Source organism: Staurois parvus, unplaced genomic scaffold, assembly GCF_062004578.1.
Source record: "Staurois parvus isolate SC_StPar_1 unplaced genomic scaffold, SC_StPar_1.0 ptg000548l, whole genome shotgun sequence".
Classification (NCBI taxonomy): Eukaryota; Metazoa; Chordata; class Amphibia; order Anura; family Ranidae; genus Staurois; species Staurois parvus.
This window is the reverse complement of record NW_028318344.1, coordinates 169,217-187,465: the sequence shown is the minus strand read 5'-3', so window position 1 is coordinate 187,465 and position 18,249 is coordinate 169,217. Positions and strand designations below refer to the sequence as shown.

Sequence of the window (18,249 nt, the reverse complement as noted above, 5' to 3'; positions counted from 1 at the left end):
GGATATCATGTTTCATTCCATCTGACTCCACCAGGTTGCATCTTAGACTATCCAGGAGCTCAGTGATGCCCTGGTCCAGATCTGGGAGGAAATACCCCAGGACATCATCCGTCGTCTCATTAGGAGCATACCCCGACGTTGTCAGGCATGCAAACAAGCAAGTGGGGGCCATACAAACTACTGAGTACCATTTTGAGTTGCTGCAATGAAATGTCAGCAAAATGGCTAGCCTGTTGCATAATTTTTTCACTTTGATTTTCGGGGTGTCTTTGAATTCAGTCCTCTGTAGGTTTATCATTTTCATTACCATCAAACAATGGGGCATCCTTACGTTCCTAACACATTACTTAGTCCATATCAGTATAGATATCCAGCATATTTTTCCTCATTGAGATCTCATGCGTTCCTTTACGTTTTTGAGCAGTGTATTTGTAAGTGAATAAGTAAGTTGCAGAGGCCACTTCACGGCATCCCAGTATATCGGCAGTCCTAACTGCAGAGCTGGGAATTTTTGTTTGCTGTTTTTTGACATGCGTCACCCTTCCATATGCACCATGCTGAAAAAGCCAATTAGAGATTGGGGTGTTAGCATTTCTTTGTACTGTTGGTGAATTGGTGAGAGGATGCACTGCTTAGCTTTGCTGCCATTGTGCTCTTGGTGGGTGTCCAGTGTGTTCCTATACCTTTAAGGAGAAGTGGGCTCCCTCCAGGTATAACTGCCCTTAATTTATTAATTGTTATATATATGCTCCAACTTTGAGGACTCTCAAAATTTTTAGAGTTAGGACTGCAGATATACTGGAGTGCCATAAAGTGGCTTCTGCAGCTTACGCATATATTTGCAAATGTGTGGAAACGAAACCCCTTATTTAACATGAACTGTTAGACAGGACAATTTGGTTTCATGAAAGCTGGCTGGTAAATGAGCTGGGGAATTTTTATTTGTTGTTTTTTCACATGTGTTGCCCTTCCATGTACTCCTTGCTTCAAAGGCCAGTTACACAGGGTGTCCCTAACATCTGGACACATAGACAAAATGCATATTTTCAATAAATTTCAATACATTTTTAAACATAATTTTATTTCATTGGAATATTAATCAATAACATCTTCAATGTGATTTCCACCATTTGTGATGCAAAGTTCCATGTACTTTTCAAGATTCACATGAACCCAATGCAGTAACTCCACATTTCGTAAATTTCAGCACATTCGTTCATGATGCATTCCTTCAGGTGATAATTATCTGTGGTTTTCATTGAGTACACTTACTTCTTTAGCATACCCCAAAAAAAGAAGTCAAGGGGATAAGGTATGGTGAGCTTGTGTATATATATTACATACTCACATATATCAGAGTGATATTTCCTATGTGTCCAGACTTCAGGGACACCCTGTAGATTGGGGTGGTTGATATTTGTTTGTACCAATGACCTGGTCTGATGAATCACATTTTCCTTTATATCATGTCTGAGTGGGTGTGCATTGCTTCTCTGGGATGGCATCAGGATGCAGTATGGGAAGAAGGCAAGCCGGCAGAGGCAGTTTAATGCTTTGGGCAATGTTCTGCTAGTAAACCTTGGGTCCTGCCATTTATGTGGATGTTACTTTGAAACATACCACCTACCTTAACATTGTTGTTGACCAAGTACACCCCTTCATGGAAACAATATTACTTCAGCAGAAAAAGGCACCCTGCCACACTGAAAAAGTGGTTTGAGGAACACAACAGTAACTTGGAGGGGTTTACTAGGCCTCCAAATTCTCTGGAACTCAATCCAATCAAGCATCTGTGGGATGTGCTGGAAAAACAAGTCCAATCAGTGGAGGCACCACTTCACAAATTGCAAGATTTAAAGGATCTGCTACCAATGGCTCAGTGCCAGATACCACGGCATACCTTCAGAGGTCTAGTGGCATCCATGCCTTGATGGGTCAGGGCTATAAAGGCAGCAAAGGGGCTGTTTGGGAGGCAAAAGGGGGACCTTCACAATATTATGTGGGTAGTTATAAAGTTATGGTTGATCAGTGTATATTCCAAATCATTTCTTAATAAAAAAAATACTGTAAAACATGAGCAACACTAGCACTGGGCACCTGGGTCACGTGTCCAGCATCGCGGTGTCTCAGGCTCCAACACTATGACCCCCAGCAACTGCAACAACTGGCTTTTCTCCACAACACACTGCCTCTGAAAAGAGACAATTATTCTGGGGCCATAATGCTTAGGTGGCAGATTTATACTGGGGGGGGGGGGGGCATAGAGAGGAGGGTTTGGGGGTGGTAAAGATTTGTGCTGGGAAGTGAGTTTGGGGGGGGATTTTTTATTGGGGAGAATTAGGGTTTACAGAGGAAATTTGTGCATGGGGGTGAGCATGCAGGTTACTGCTGGAATGTTTTTGGGGGGAGAGGAGATTTTTGCTAAAAGGTGAACATGGGGAGAGTATTGTTAGGGGCGGGGAGGGATGTTGCACTCTGTGCATTACATACCCCTGATCCACACACCGTCTGCTACATTATCCTGATCCCGTGTACTCTGAGTTACACACCACTAACTCCTGCACTATTTGTGTTAATTACTCCTGACCCCTGCGATCTGAACATTACACTCTCCTGACCCCTGCACTCTGTGCTTTACACATCACTTCTGTCCCTTGCACACTGTGCATTCGGTAAGCCTGACCCCTGCACTTTGTGTGCTACATACTCCTGCACTATATACACTATACTCTCTGTAATCTCTGATCATTTTAATGAAGTTCAGAGCGGATGTAAAGGCAAGAGGGTTTGTTGCCTTCATGCATTCTATATTTTTAGGTACAAGAACTCTTGCATGTGTGCAGTGTATGCAGCAAGTAAGCTCGAGTTTTATTTAACCATGCTCTTGTAGGCCCCTAACACTGTTAAGACAATGTGTCCATATCCACTGCTCACCACAGCGCAGTACATGCACTTCATTCTTACTCTCCTTGAGGTGCTCCTGGTCATTTACAATCCTAGCAACCCTTCTGCTGTAGAGTGTAATAAGACTCCTAAAAGACTCCTAAAAGGGCCTTTAGGACAAACCCATTTGCTTATCACAAATACTACTTTCTACTTTGCTATGGTCTAGAAGCCAACACATAAGTGTAACTAGAACATGGAGCGATCAAGAGATTGGAACTGATGAGATTGTCATTTAGTCCTGGTTCACACTGATGTGATGTCTGATGTGTTCTGGAAAGTATAAATGGGTGCAAATACCAAGCACAATGAGGTTCCAGGGGATATGTAGATATCCACAGTATGGGCAGCACCAAGAACTCATCTGACCAGCAATGAGACAGGAGCACAAAACAACAAATAACCCCATACAAATCAATGGAGTCACAAGCCTAGCATCAGTTAAAATCAAAATTCACTTTAATGTTGGGTTAAAAAGCATGACATGTAGGAGTATCATGTCATGACCAGAGGAAGGGGCAAGTCCCTGAAACATCATGATGACCAGCTTCTCTCCTTTGGTTTGACATGGTTTGAGAGCTCCCCTAGGCTTCCAGTTTGCCCTCACCAGCCATTGTTCGGGCAGTCTCTCGCCAGGTGTATGACATAACAACAAGATCTGGTACACGTGACTTCCAGTGGACGTGCCATCCCAGCGGCTGCCATGCACACACCCTTCTCACTGTCCTGAGGCTTCTGGGCTAAGCAACCAACTGTTGGGTCCAGGATCATGTGTCATCCTGCAGCTTCTGGGAATATGTGTTTCTCCTCTCCACTGGCTTGGTGATGTATCAGTCTGGACTCCTACATGTCATGCTTTTTAACCCAACCTTAAAGAGAATTTTGATTTTAACCGTTCCTAGGCTTGTGACCCTATTGACTTCCACTGGGTTTGGAGTGCTCCTTTGTTTTTTTTTTTTGTTCTGGAATGTATGGAATCGCATGTCAAGTAAAATAACATGTAATTATTGAAAGTGTACTATCAAAAGGTTTACAGATATGAAATTGGATATATAATGTATTCTAGATAGCCCAAGTTGAACAACTATATAGGCAGGGAACTTCAGGGTAGAGCATTGTCTAAACCAGTGGTCTCCAAACTGTGGCCCAGGGGCCAGATGCAGCACTTTGCTTGCTTTTATCTGGCCCTTGGAGCACTATTTCATCCACTGACACCAACAATGGGGCATAATTCCCCCCAACTGATACCAATAAAGGGGCGCATTTCATTCTAATGACACCAATGAAGGGGCACAATTCCTCCCAATGACTGCAACAATGGGGCACAGTTCAACCCAATGACCCTAACAATTGGGCCCAATAACATCAATGAAGGGGCACAATTCCTCCCAATGACAAAACGATGGAGCACAGTTCCTCTCATTAGCCAACAAATGGGGCATTGTTTTCTCCCACTGATACTGGGACATTTTCTATTCCCAATGTCCACGGTCTGGCCTCTGTAAAGTTTGAAGAACAGTGAACTGGCCCTTTGTATATAGTATATTATATTGTATATAAGTTTGGAGACCCCGGTCTAAACTGTTATGGGTCTTTCCAACCTATCTCACTGACAACATAAGCCCAAAATGTTTCCCTTTAGATATATGTGTCTTCCAGCGGACCAGTAGGTAGAGGAGGTTTGTGTGATATGTGTAGGCAAAATATAAAAAAAGATAACATTTTCATTATGTACAGCATCTACAAAAACAAATCTTAAAAGCTTAAATGATTGCTGAAATATAATAACTACATTCAGAACTATGAAGTGCAGAACTGTAAATTATAGCCCCATATAATAAAACTATATTACATACCTTAGTAAGATAATACACACATTGTTGGAAAGTATACATAATGACCTCATCAAGAAGGGCCATAGACTCCTCACATGCCTCCAGGTCACTTGAAAGCAAAGCATCCTGGGAAGATGCTGGAAGAAAGAAAAAAATAATATTATTATCATTATTAATCTTACAGAAGTAGTAGTAGCTAGTAGCAATGTTTTTCCTTATCATCATCATCCTGATTATATGTGTGGTACATTGCAACAATTCTGCTCATAGTCTTTACTACTGCTGATCACACATTTCTACTTATTCTCACTAGTAAATCTGTATTACATGGTAGTATTTCATTACAAGGGCACTATTTTTGTCACCTTTTTAACCTATTTTGACAGACAATTACTAAATTGCATTTGTGGATTAACTGCCTGTGCTAGCTGTCACTTACAGGTCTGTATTTTGATTAGTGGAACCTATAGGCACACAGCTTTTGGTGTGACACACCTCTGATAGATACACTTAAATTACACAAAAGGTTTCTTAGTTTGGTGGTCCTTACACGGATTAGAATATATTTATTCATGGCAAATAGTTTTATATGAGATGATCATTTGCACTAATGATAGATTTAAAAAGAAGTGCAATCAGTATCTCTACAACCAACTGTTTGGCCCCTGTGTCTTATAGCCTTATGTGCTTAATGGTAAATCTGGCCCTGGTAAATCATAATATTGGAGAACTTCTATTCTATTCTGCACAAAATATTAAATGGGACACATAAAACAAGGGTGATATGTATCCATAAAACAAGGGTGATATGCAGGCTACCACTGGACACTGGTAAAAGACTTGCTAGAGCATACTCATATAACCTCACCCACTCTGTAAGAATCTAGTGTTTTGCTACTATCCTGCTGTGGCTCTCCACGGGTAGTTGTGGCCACTGGCCTCATTCAGTTTAGTGATAGGACACCTGTAGCCAGCAATTACCTAACATAGCCATATGACGTCATCACGTTAGGAGGAACAGGAAGTCGGACATCCTGGTATGGTATCCTAAGCCAAAGCTTGTTCTTAAGGTCAATTTATTAAAAGGGCAATTGTTTTTATGTGCACTAGGTGTAGTGCACTTATGCTGAGTGTGATTTTAATCCTGCTTCTTAATGAATTACATTTGCGTGATAATATATTGCGCAACGAGTGCTATTGTTGTTTCCTGGAGTTGACTGATGATGTATGGAGGAGTGCTCATGGTACATGTGACAGAAGATAATATTGGGGTGACGAGGAGCATTGACCCTATTTAAAGGGCAAGGCGCAGATAGACCTCACATTGCAGTGGGTCAATATCCTCAGGTAAGTGGTTTGGTTGGAAGGTGGAGGAGCACATGTATCTGGTGATGATTAATTAATCATAACTTCATGCAGAATCTAGCACTTTTATGATGGAGGACAACACGGCAATATACAAATTATTGATATTCACAGAAAAAGTGATTTTGGGACTTTTTTGGCTGAATGTTAGGACATCTAGGATATATACTGTACATATCTATATGTGTAGCCTCCGCACTAAATATGTGCCCAATTAAAAATGGTGCAAAAAAATGTTTTTTATAAATATATCCAGCACCCTATTTAAAAGATGTACACAAAGTGCTAGATCGCAAATAAAATACATATAAAATGCAAACAACAACTGCCACCTTATATAAAAAATGAAAGAGTACTTTCATGTAAAAAAAAGTCCTTCACAGTAGCACTGTAAATAAAATACACCGCAGAAAAAAAATGATGAATCAATTAACAATACTGATTCCTAATCAAATAAGTCCATGATATCAACTGAGTGCAGATTTAAGTGCTCCAATTGTCTTCATAAACATGCCACTTTTCATCCCAAAAAACACCACCATGTGCTCATGAGAAATCACTCCCTTTTGGGTATTCACTCACATGACATACATGCCTCCCACTCTCATGATTGGCATGATTACCTTGTGAAACTTCACATAAAACCTCTGCAGTGTAAAACCATCATAGAACTCCACACTCCTCTACACCAGGTATCATCGCCATGGAAAGAAAAAAATAAACTCCAACGGTACAGTAACCAATATACACACTTTATTAAGAAATAAAAAGCCACTCACAAAGTGAGTAAATTAAAATTTCTCATCATATACAGTACACCTATGGAATGGAGTCAGACATGGTCATCTAGTAGCAACTCTCAACACCGATGGACCACACTGCCACATCACGCACTGATACGTTTCATCACATCCAACTTAGTCATAGGGGATGGCTGTACAGCGCAGCGACTACTTATTTATACACTCTTCTTCACTACTATTGGTCAGTATTTACCATTAGGCAGAACGCGAGTAGCTCCCTCTTGGTCACAGGGCCCACTGTACATTCACAGAGATTATTCCAACTGTGCATTTGATGCCCTTCATTGCTGGGAAATCTCCAACTGTGCATTTGACGCCCTTCATTGCTGGGAAATCTCCAACTGTGCATTTGACGCCCTTCATTGCTGGGAAATCTCCAACTGTGCATTTAACCCCCTGTTGCTGGAAATTTTACCATTAAAGGGAACGCATTCTCATAGTGCCCTCCCAGCCCAGAGCCCACTGCACATTCACGGAGGTTAATCCAACAGTGCATTTAACCCCCCCCCCCCCTTTTGCCGGGAAATAATAAAAAAAATTATCCTAGGGCAGTCCCTAGAGTGTACTCATATAACCGTGCCCCCCTCCATTGCCAGGAAATAATAAATGCTCCCATCACGGGCGGACTGACCATTTGGAAACTCGGGCACTGCCCGAGGGCCCGGGGTCAGTAGGGGGCCCCATGAGATTCCCCTGGTACCTTTTTCATAGGCTTTTTTGATTTTGGGCAAGGACACAGGGGCCCCATGATCCCCTATTGCCCAGGGGGCCCCATGAGTTGTCAGTCCGCCCCTGGCTCCCATTATAAACTACCAAGACAAGTTTAGATTGAAAAATTACAATAAAAGTTATAAGAGAAATGTTGATACTATACTGGCCAATAATTGCACTTCATAATGAAGAGGTGGTAAACATTACTACTATTCCTTAAAATAATTATTTATACTTACGGAGCGATACCAGTACATAAGAATTACATACATAAATAAATATCAATACATAAATAAAAAGAAAAAAAACATAAATAAACAATCTATTTAAATGAATAGTAATTCAAACATCCAGTTAGACTCAACATATCTATATTTATAAGCCCAATAATATACAGTACTTAAAGATCACTATTGTATTGCTAGAAAACATTTTTTTCCAATTGCTTACATTATTTTTGGCCATACAACAGGTTTTACACTTTTAGCAAGCAGTGAAACCCTTCATCTGAGGAAACAGCAAGGGCCTCCCTTGAGGATCCAAAATCTTTTTTACAACCTTCTCCCCAACGTTACATGCCCTCCTATACACAAATCTAGGAAAGCGTGGTAACACTGGCCCAAGCAACTTTATCCATTAATAGGATATGCCAGTGTTTATGAGAAATGGATTCTATCTCTCTATACTGGCAAAGGTAATCTGAAATGAAGCAATCAGAAAACTTTTTTTAGCAATACAGGATGTGAGCATGATATCCCTGAATTCATAACTTGCGATACAGCGCACGTGGTCTATGTTCCCCAGTGCCAATGTTGGTTGATTTATGTTGGATGCACAAAACGATCATTACAAATAAGGAGAACGGAACATATCAAGAATATTAAGAAAGGGTATAGTTATCATAGTGTGTCAGATCACTTTTCACATTGTCATGCAAGAGATCCATCTAAACTGCAATTCTGAGGAATGTTTCCCTCTTGGAGGGTTTCCACTACAGTTAGGGACCTCTCCAGGAGGGGAACAAAGTGAATTTATATTTTACAGACAGTACATTAGTACTGATGACTTAAACATTGAGCCAGATATTAATTGTTTTATCAGTGATCTTTAAGTATATTAATGGACTTATAAATATAGATATGTTAAGTCTAATTGGATGTTTGAATTATTATTAACTAAAATAGATTTTTTTAAATGTATGTATTGATTTTATTTATGTATTGATATTTATTTATTATGTAATTTTAATGTATTGGTATTACTCATTAAGTATAAATAATTATTTTAAGGAATAGTAGTAATGTTTACCTCCTCTTCATTATAAAGTGCAATTATTGGCCTGTATAGTATCAACATTTCTCTTATAATTTGTATTGTAATTTTTTAATTTAAACTTGTCTTGATAGTTTATAATGGGAGCAATTATTACTTCCTAGCAACACGGGGAGGCCCGGTTATATGCATACACTCTAGGGACTGGCCTAGCACGTTTTTTATCAATATCCAATCACCTAAAGGTAGCCTGCATATAACCCATTGTCTATGAATACAAGTCCTGTGTCCTGTACTGTACTTTGCGGTAAGTAATTTACAGGTAAGTCAATTCATTTATTAGCTGAAAGCCATGCATTAGGAAATTGGAATTAGGAAAGTCTGTATCTGACTGAGATATATACAGAATAATAGTTTTCTGCTACAGCTGCTTAATGCATTTAGCAAAGAACACACAGATAATAATGAAAAAAATAACACAGACAGAATTTTTGGTCCATTAATGGAAATGTTGCTATTTTTGTGTACTACAAGCAGCAAAGATGTGTTTGTTAACTGTGTGTTTCAATTATTCCAGAGATGATGAAGAAATTATAGATAATGTATATTTTTGTTTCACTGTGGGCTTATATGATATCTGCAGTGATTCCAAAAACTTTCAAATATGATATTAAAGTATTGCTAAACCCAAGACCTTGCATTCACTATATGCAGTCTTCCACAGTGCACAGAACATGGAAACACAATGATTTTAGTAAATATAAACTGCTAAATATCTTTTCACATCAGCAGTATATAGCAGTCTTTTGACTTTTAGCAGTGTCTGGCCGAGTACTAGTTAAAGCTTGTAGGAGTTTTCATTCTTCTTTGACTATCCTATGAGGCTGCATGACCCCTGACCCTCTGTCTGGACAGTGCTGATTGGCCCTGTGCTGATCACATGCACCCCCCCCCCCCCAAAAAAAAAAATCTCTAGCAATACACACAAAACTGGGCATGTGCAGAGTGTCTCCTGGGGCTCTGTACTATCAGCAGATTGATTGGAGACTGTGGAAGAAGGGGAGGATCAGAGAAGATGGGATCAAACAGTCTTTTTGCACAATGCAAAGGATTAACCCCTTAGGTTCCACAGTGAGTATTACAAGCATGCTTTAATACATATACAGTAACACTTTAATGTATCATAACACAGCTTTCTTGACAAACAGCGACACATTCATTATTCTTTCATCTTGTTTTATATGAGCACTGTGGAGGTTTAGTGAGTCAGACATTCAAACTCCCTTGTATTTGTACTTCAGCTTATCTAGTGCCTGGTGCCAGGATAAAACCCTCTTTGGCAATTCAGAGGAACTTCAAGCATGCAAAACCATAGTAAATCCACACTGAGGTTCTTGTCCATAATAAAACCTCTCTCACTTTATTACAAAAACGCGGCAGTACACAAGTAGTCAAGCTCCCTTTTCACACACCAATGTTTCAGACCATGTTTAGCCCACTATCAAGCTAGAAACAAACTGCACACCAAAACACAACCACCAAACATTTCTCTGCCTTTCACCAATCACAAACAAGGGAGTGTCTTCATTTGGTCCAGTGGTCCACATCGAATTTTCAGGCACTCCTATACCCATAAATGCATTCAGAGCAGCAGGTGGTATCATCTTCCGAAGCTGTATCAGTCTATCCATCACAATTCTGCTACATATTTTCTATTTTTGTCAGCCTTGGCCGCTATAGGTATTTGGATGTGCCCCAATAAATAAATAAATAAAATTTAGGCATTCCATGCCTATAGTCACTGCTGCTGATGCAAATCCTATACTGCAGAGCCTAAAAACATATTGAGGTGCTCCCACTCCTTCTGCTGCTTTCTCCAAATTGTAAAATACATTTAAAATAACATGGAAAGCTGGACTCTCTCACAATGGCCATGGCACATGTGTAGAGCTGGGAGCTTTACACTCCAGATCAGAAATCATGTCACTGGAGTCATAATAATAGATAGGAAAGCATTGGGTGATTTCACTCTTCAACTTCTGCCAAAAAGCCAAAGTAAATTGTACGTTTTGAATGGAATGACCTTTTCATAAAAATTCAAGTATAAAAAATATATATAAATTAATGTAGGGGCGTGTCCAAGATGGCGACCGGACAAGTCGCATGACCTGGAGCTCCGGCGGCTCGATATATGCTCCACTGGCATCCAGGTCGTATGAGAGGGTAGGGTTGAGCGGGTTACTCACCCATCCCTGCTACGTTGCGGCCGGGCAGCCGGAGGCGCTTTTGGAGCCGTTCTGGGGTGGCGATCTGGTGCGGCCTGTTGCGGCCGAGTGGAGCCGCGGAGCCCTCTGGCGCATGACGGGCCGGTCAGCGGTGGTGTGACGGTGGGTGCAGGATCGGGAAGGGGGAGGACTGATGACCCCCACCTCCCGCTCGTTCTGTGGTCTGCTGCCTGTCATCCCTCCGAGCCGTTCTGGGGTGGCGATCTGGTGCGGCCTGTTGCGGCCGAGTGGAGCCGCGGAGCCCTCTGGTGCACGACGGGCCGGTCAGCGGTGGTGTGAAGGTGGGTGCAGGATCAGGAAGGGGGAGGACTGATAACCCCCCCTCCCGCTCGTTCTGTGGTCTGCTGCCTGTCATCCCTCCGTGCCTGTCAGGACGTCCTGGAGGAGCATCCTGATCACCTTCCCTCCCCCCCATATGGGATACAGGGGTGGCGAGGATTAATGCGGCCTAGTGGGCCCAGGACCTTTCCCACCCTACACAGGCTGGCTGCAATCACACCCAAAGGAGGATCACTTGCCTAGCACGCATACCTCATCCCTCAGACAACTACCGGCATTCCGGAGTCCATCGAGACATCCCCCACACAAACCCAGGGAACACCGGCTTATTGCGGAGACCTTGCTACAGCCCATAAAAAAAAAGGAAGCTGTGCTGAGATTAGGCTTACGGTCGTTACATCACCCACAGATTCATATACAGGGAAGGCAGCGATAGTCACTGCATTTCCACAGCAAAATAAGTGTCTTCCTTGTCTCGCCTTTAATCTCAAGCACGTGGAGACGTACAGTACAACCTAGGGCTTGTTTTCCACTATCTATCCCTATTTTCACTTTCTAGTTTTGGGGGACACAGTCTGACCCCAGAGAAAATGGTAATATAATTCCTTGAGCCTTGACACACGTAGGTGGGGCTACGCAATCAGAATCAAGAGTCGCTGCCGACATGGGGAAAGCAGATAAGAAGGCTGTCACTCCTCGCTCCAGATCCCCTCGCCGTACAGGTGGTCCGGCTAATCGCAGCATTCCGGAATTATTTCGATCTCACACTCCGGATCACGCGGATTCATCCGCCCTTGCATCCCCATTGCATTCGCCTGCAAAGGAGTTCTCTTCTCAGCCTTTGAGCATGGCGGCGGCTGCCGCAGCGGGTCGTTCTGAACCTGCTCACCTCACCATAGGAGACTTGAAAGCGGTTGCGTCGGATATCAAAGAGTCTCTTTCCTCGGCAATAGCTGAGCTACACATTGACTTACAGGCAGTAGCCTATAGGCTGGACATGGTAGAAGATAAAGTCAATATGCAAGGCCTTGCTATCCATGATATGCGTAAGCAGGTTGACACACACACCATGCACCTAAGAGAACTCGATCGTCACATCGAAGATTTGGATAATAGGGGAAGAAGACACAATTTAAGGGTGCGCGGTGTACCAGAAGCAATTGAGCCTAGCCACCTTGCCCAAACTCTTCTCTCCATCTTTAATGATCTTTTAGAAAGACCACATGAATCTCCAATTGAGTTTGAACGCCTCCACAGGGCTTTGCGTCCTAAAGGCAGAGATTCTGACCCACCGAGAGATATAGTTTGCTGTCTAGTCGACTTCCGACTTAAAGAGGACATATTACGCAGAGCTCGAGATAAACAACGCTTGTTATACCAGGATTCCGAAATTAAACTATTCCAAGATCTTTCCCATCTTACCCTACAACGCAGGAAAGACCTACGCCCTTTACTAGATCTACTTCGCTCTAAAGGTATCGCCTACCGTTGGAAGTTCCCGTTTGGTCTCTCTGCAACACATTTGAGGAGATCAGCTCTCATGAGGTTTCCGGAGGATCTTGCACCATTCTGTGAAATCTTGAGTATCCCATTACCTGACATTCCAAATTGGTCCACTGAACCTTTTCTACAATCGCAGCCAGATGAAGGCCCTATGGAAGCACAATCTACTGGCCCCTCGAGCGGAGACAGACGACGCAAGTTAACACATCAAGCCTCAACTTCCCCGGTTCGTGGGAGGCTTATTACTGGAGACAGTCTACCAGCATCACCTGCACACCGCAAGGCGCGCCATGAATAACTTCTCCCCGTTACCACCTACTAAGGCGAAGGGGTATAAGCAACCCCGCACTTCGAGACTACTCCTCTAGTGGATCGAGTATGCGCTTCTCTTTGTATTCTAGGTTCCGTTATATGTCATATCTAACTTCTCTGGTATACCTGAAGTCTGGACTTAAGGGTATGTGTATCGTATCACGTTGTTAAAACTTTTACGTATATTATTTCTCAGTGATATATATTTGTCTTGCTGGCATATAATTGTTGTTGTACCCTCGGTTGTGGTATTGATGAGCTAGGTCAGGACAACCCTACTGATATTCTTGTGAATATCCTTACCAGTGCTACAATTTACTAGCGTGGTAAGTAAAGGCCCAACATAATACATGATGAACCCTGTCGGATATAGGAGCGAAAACGCGGTTGGGATCCAGAGATGCGGGCTAAGCCCTTGTTTGGGCTGCGGCCTGCCTCTCTGGATCCCACTATATTGAGAACGTGTTACAGGTGGTTGGGGAGTCTTTATGATCCTACTATTTGAATCTTAATATTATGGTCTTTGAAAGTTATATGTCATGTCTATCTCTCTATAAACTCTGATTCGCCTTGGGCCTAGCCTCTACACATATAGTTACTGTATTGACAGAGGATAGCAGCCCATATGGCTTATTATTGCACGGAGAGGCGTATTTCGCTCCTACTGTATACTAAGACATGATGCTGTAATCTGGATTCCTGGGACTCCGGACCACCTTCATGTACCGTTATACATAAATATCTCTGACCCTTATCTTTTGGTTTGATCATTGTAAACAATATTTTAATAGTATTCTCGCACGTCCCCATTGCTCTCCTTAAATGGTTTGCGTACTGCATAGCAATGGGAAATGCCTCAATATGCAATTTGGGCCCTGGCTTATTACATACCTTCTACTTAGATATGATTAGGGTGCTATCTCAGCTATGGGAGTTGGGACCGTCATATTTGATATTTACGTTAACAGTCTATTCCGTGGTCGGGTCTAGTTTGGCCCCAAAAATTTAGCTGCTCTGATCAGTAACGGGATCATTTTGGGCCACGGATTTTTGGACACATCCCCCCCACCATCCTGTATCTGTTCGGTAAGCAACGGGGTGTTCAGCGATATATTACATCCCCGCGTTGGGTCTCATATTTCTATTGTCTCTAGAATACGGTTTAAGTAGAGGTTTGATCTGAGGCCTACACGCCAGTTTACTCATAAGTGATATTGTTGCTACTGTCATGTAATGTTTCATGTGAAGTAGATATCTTTATTCGCAATTGAGATGGCATATGGAAATCTCTCGTTAGTTGACTTGGTTGTTTATTTAGCTTGGTTTACAACATCTTTACGGAAAAGACAGATTATAGATTGCATTATGTTTTACCTGTGATAACAAAACATATTTACAGTTAATTTAAGCTATGCGCAAGTGACTTGTACTTTCTCAGTATCTGTCCAAATTCACATGTAATACTCTCATAACTTATGGGGTTTTTTTTTTTGTTTTTTTTTTTGTTTTTTTTCTCTGGTACACATTCAATTCCACTCATATAGTTACACTTCACTGTTCTTGAGCTTTGATACGGTCCACGTGGATACATACACCATTTTGCTCTATATGCTTTGGCATATAATACTCTAGCCTTTATCCACCCCCTGCTACACATTATTTATTTCTCGTCTTCAATGAGCCATTTCCCACCTACGTTTATGTGTCAAGGACACCTCATGTTAGATTACTTCCCCTCTACACCTTTTACTCAGGAGAGTTAGGCCTCTTTCAGATTATTCTGTATTTTATCAAATCGGCCGTCTCTGGGTTTGAATACCCTCCGACTCTAATTTCAGACTCCCAGATAACATTTTGCAAATAACCAATTCTTGGGAGCTGTACTATGAGATAGAGTAGCTGGTCTATTCTACCTCTGGAATATAATCTTTAAAGGAAGTGGAAGGGAAATAGCCTCATACATACATTTGGGTTTATGGGGCATACACCTAACACTTCCTTTCTTCTTCTTCAAATTTCTTGAATCTTTCCTTTATGATTCCGTCTCTATTTTAACTTTTCTGTTAATTCATACTAGTCTCTTTACAGTCTTTATACTATTCTTTACTCCCCTTTTCATCACCCCTGCCCCCCTCTACCCCTCCCCCCCCCCTTTTTTTTTTTTTTTTTTCCCTACCCGCGTGATACTTTTCTGGTACACATATTGCCCTTAAGCAACCCTTTTGGGTAGATTGCACAATGACGAACAACCACACATCGAATCGGTCAATTCGCACACTTTCCGTGGCCTCTCTTAACGCGAGGGGCCTAAACGTACCTGAAAAACGTTCGCAACTTCTTACCTACATGAAAAGCCTTCGTGCAGATGTGCTCTTTATCCAAGAAACTCATTTCCGAGCAGACCAAGTCCCTAGATTCTCCAATGTTCATTATCCCACGGCATACCATTCGGTTAATACGGAGGTGAAAGCCAAGGGGGTATCCATTTTACTTTCCAAAACTCTTCCGTTTGAACTTTCTGAATCGCTCGAGGATCCTGAGGGAAGATTCCTTTTTCTTAAAGGCACCCTCTTTAATAAACCACTTACCTTAGTCAACATTTATAGTCCCAATACAGCACAAGTAGGATTTTTTCGTAACATAGCTAAGTTACTTGCTACATTTCAATCGGGTATTGTGATTCTAGGCGGCGACTTTAATGTAGCATTGAACCCATTGGAAGATACATCTTCGGGGGTCTCATCCATCCCGTTTCAAGCACTTAAGCAAATTAAAATTGAATTGAAAGACCTTCTCCTACATGATGCATGGCGTACTTTGCACCCTTCGGACAAAGATTACACCTTTTACTCTGCGCCTCACAAACGCCATTCAAGAATTGATTATTTCTTCCTTTCGCAACAAGATTTATACGCCTTGAAGTCAGCCTCGATCGAACCAAAGATCCTTTCAGACCATCACCCGATTATGATCACTTTGCAATTCCTGGATACACCAAGTACTTCCAAAATATGGCGACTGGACCCATTTCTCCTAACGGACGCATCAGTTATTCTTCAGATCCGTAGTTCTTTGACGAACTACTTTCAAGAAAATGCATCCTCGGAAACATCCCCTCTCGTACGGTGGGTAGCGCACAAATGTGTGATACGTGGAATTCTAATATCTATCTCGTCTAAACGGAAACGTATGGCGCAAGCATCATTCAACGCATTATTGCACAAAGTCCGCACACTTGAGTGCTCCCATAAACGATCTATGGCATTAAGATCTTTTACTGAACTGGAGCAAGCACGTAAACAACTCAGCGAGGTAGTGGAAAAGAAATCTAAACGTAATTTTATTCTTCAACAAAAACTTTTCTACGAACATGGAAATAAGAGTGGCAAATTTCTTGCTCGGGCTTTACAATCCAAAAAGGCTGCTCGGCACGTACAGTCATGGCCGAAATTGTTGGCACCCTTGATATTTCTCCAGGAAATCATGTATTTCTCACGAAACGTATTGCATTAACACATGTTTTGCTATACACATGTTTATTCCCTTTGTGTGTATTGGGACAAAACAAAAAAAGGGAGGAAAGAAAGCAAATTCGACATAATGTCACACAAACCTCCAAAAATGGGCTGGACAAAAGTATTGGCACCCTTTCACAACTGCGGATAAATAAGAATGTTACAAGCATGTGATGCTCCTGTAAACTCACCTGGGGCAAGTAACAGGTGTGGGCAATATAGAAATCACACCTGAAAGCAGATAAAAAGGAGAGACGTTCACTTAACCTTTGCATTGTGTGTCTGTCTGTGCCACACTAAGCATGGACAACAGAAAGAGGAGACGAGAACTGTCTGAGGACCTGAGAACCAAAATTGTGGCAAAATATCAACAATCTCAAGGTTACAAGTCCATCTCCAGAGAACTAGATTTGCCTTTGTCCACAGTGCGCAACATTATCAAGAAGTTTGCAACCCATGGCACTGTAGCTAATCTCCCTGGTCGTGGACGGATGAGGAAAATTGATGAAAGATTGCAACGCAGAATAGTCCGGATGGTGGATAAGCAGCCCCAAACATGTTCCAAAGACATTCAAGCTGTCCTGCAGGCTCAGGGAGCATCAGTGTCAGCGCGAACTATCCGTCGACATTTAAATGAAATGAAACGCTATGGCAGGAGACCCAGGAGGACCCCACTGCTGACACAGAGACATAAAAAAGCAAGACTACAGTTTGCCAAAATGTACTTGAGTAAGCCAAAAGCCTTCTGGGAAAACGTCTTGTGGACAGATGAGACCAAGATAGAGCTTTTCGGTAAAGCACATCATTCTACTGTTTACCGAAAACGGAATGAGGCCTACAAAGAACAAAACACAGTACCTACGGTAAAATATGGTGGAGGTTCAATGATGTTTTGGGGTTGTTTTGCTGCCTCTGGCACTGGGTGCCTTGACTGTGTGCAAGGCATCATGAAATCTGAGGATTACCAAAGGATTTTGGGTCGCACTGTAGGGCCCAGTGTCAGAAAGCTGGGTTTGCGTCCAAGATCCTGGGTCTTCCAGCAGGACAATGACCCCAAACATACGTCAAAAAGCACTCAGAAATGGATGGCAAAGAAGCGCTGGAGAGTTCTGAAGTGGCCAGCAATGAGCCCAGATCTAAATCCCATTGAACACCTGTGGAGAGATCTTAAAATTGCTGTTGGGAAAAGGTGTCCTTCCAATAAGAGAGACCTGGAGCTGTTTGCAAAGGAAGAGTGGTCCAAAATTCCGGGTGAGAGGTGTCAGAAGCTTATTGATGGTTATAGGAAGCGACTGATTTCAGTTATGTTTTCCAAAGGGTGTGCAACCAAATATTAAGTTAAGGGTGCCAATACTTTTGTCCAGCCCATTTTTGGGGTTTTGTGTGACATTATGTCATATTTGCTTTTCTGCCTCTGTTTTATATT

The 18,249-nt window shown here is 42.1% G+C and overlaps 1 protein-coding gene across 3 annotated transcripts in view; it reads right to left on the bottom strand.

Annotated features, from left to right (window-relative positions):
* Positions 1–18,249, bottom strand: part of RASIP1 (Ras interacting protein 1) — a 122,958-nt gene that overhangs the window by 23,505 nt on the left and 81,204 nt on the right. For all 3 annotated transcript variants that reach the window (XM_089690945.1, XM_089690946.1, XM_089690947.1), the window contains exon 8: positions 4,800–4,915. In XM_089690945.1, the coding sequence (XP_089547071.1) occupies positions 4,800–4,915 (116 nt within the window). The remainder of the gene's footprint in view (positions 1–4,799; positions 4,916–18,249) is intronic.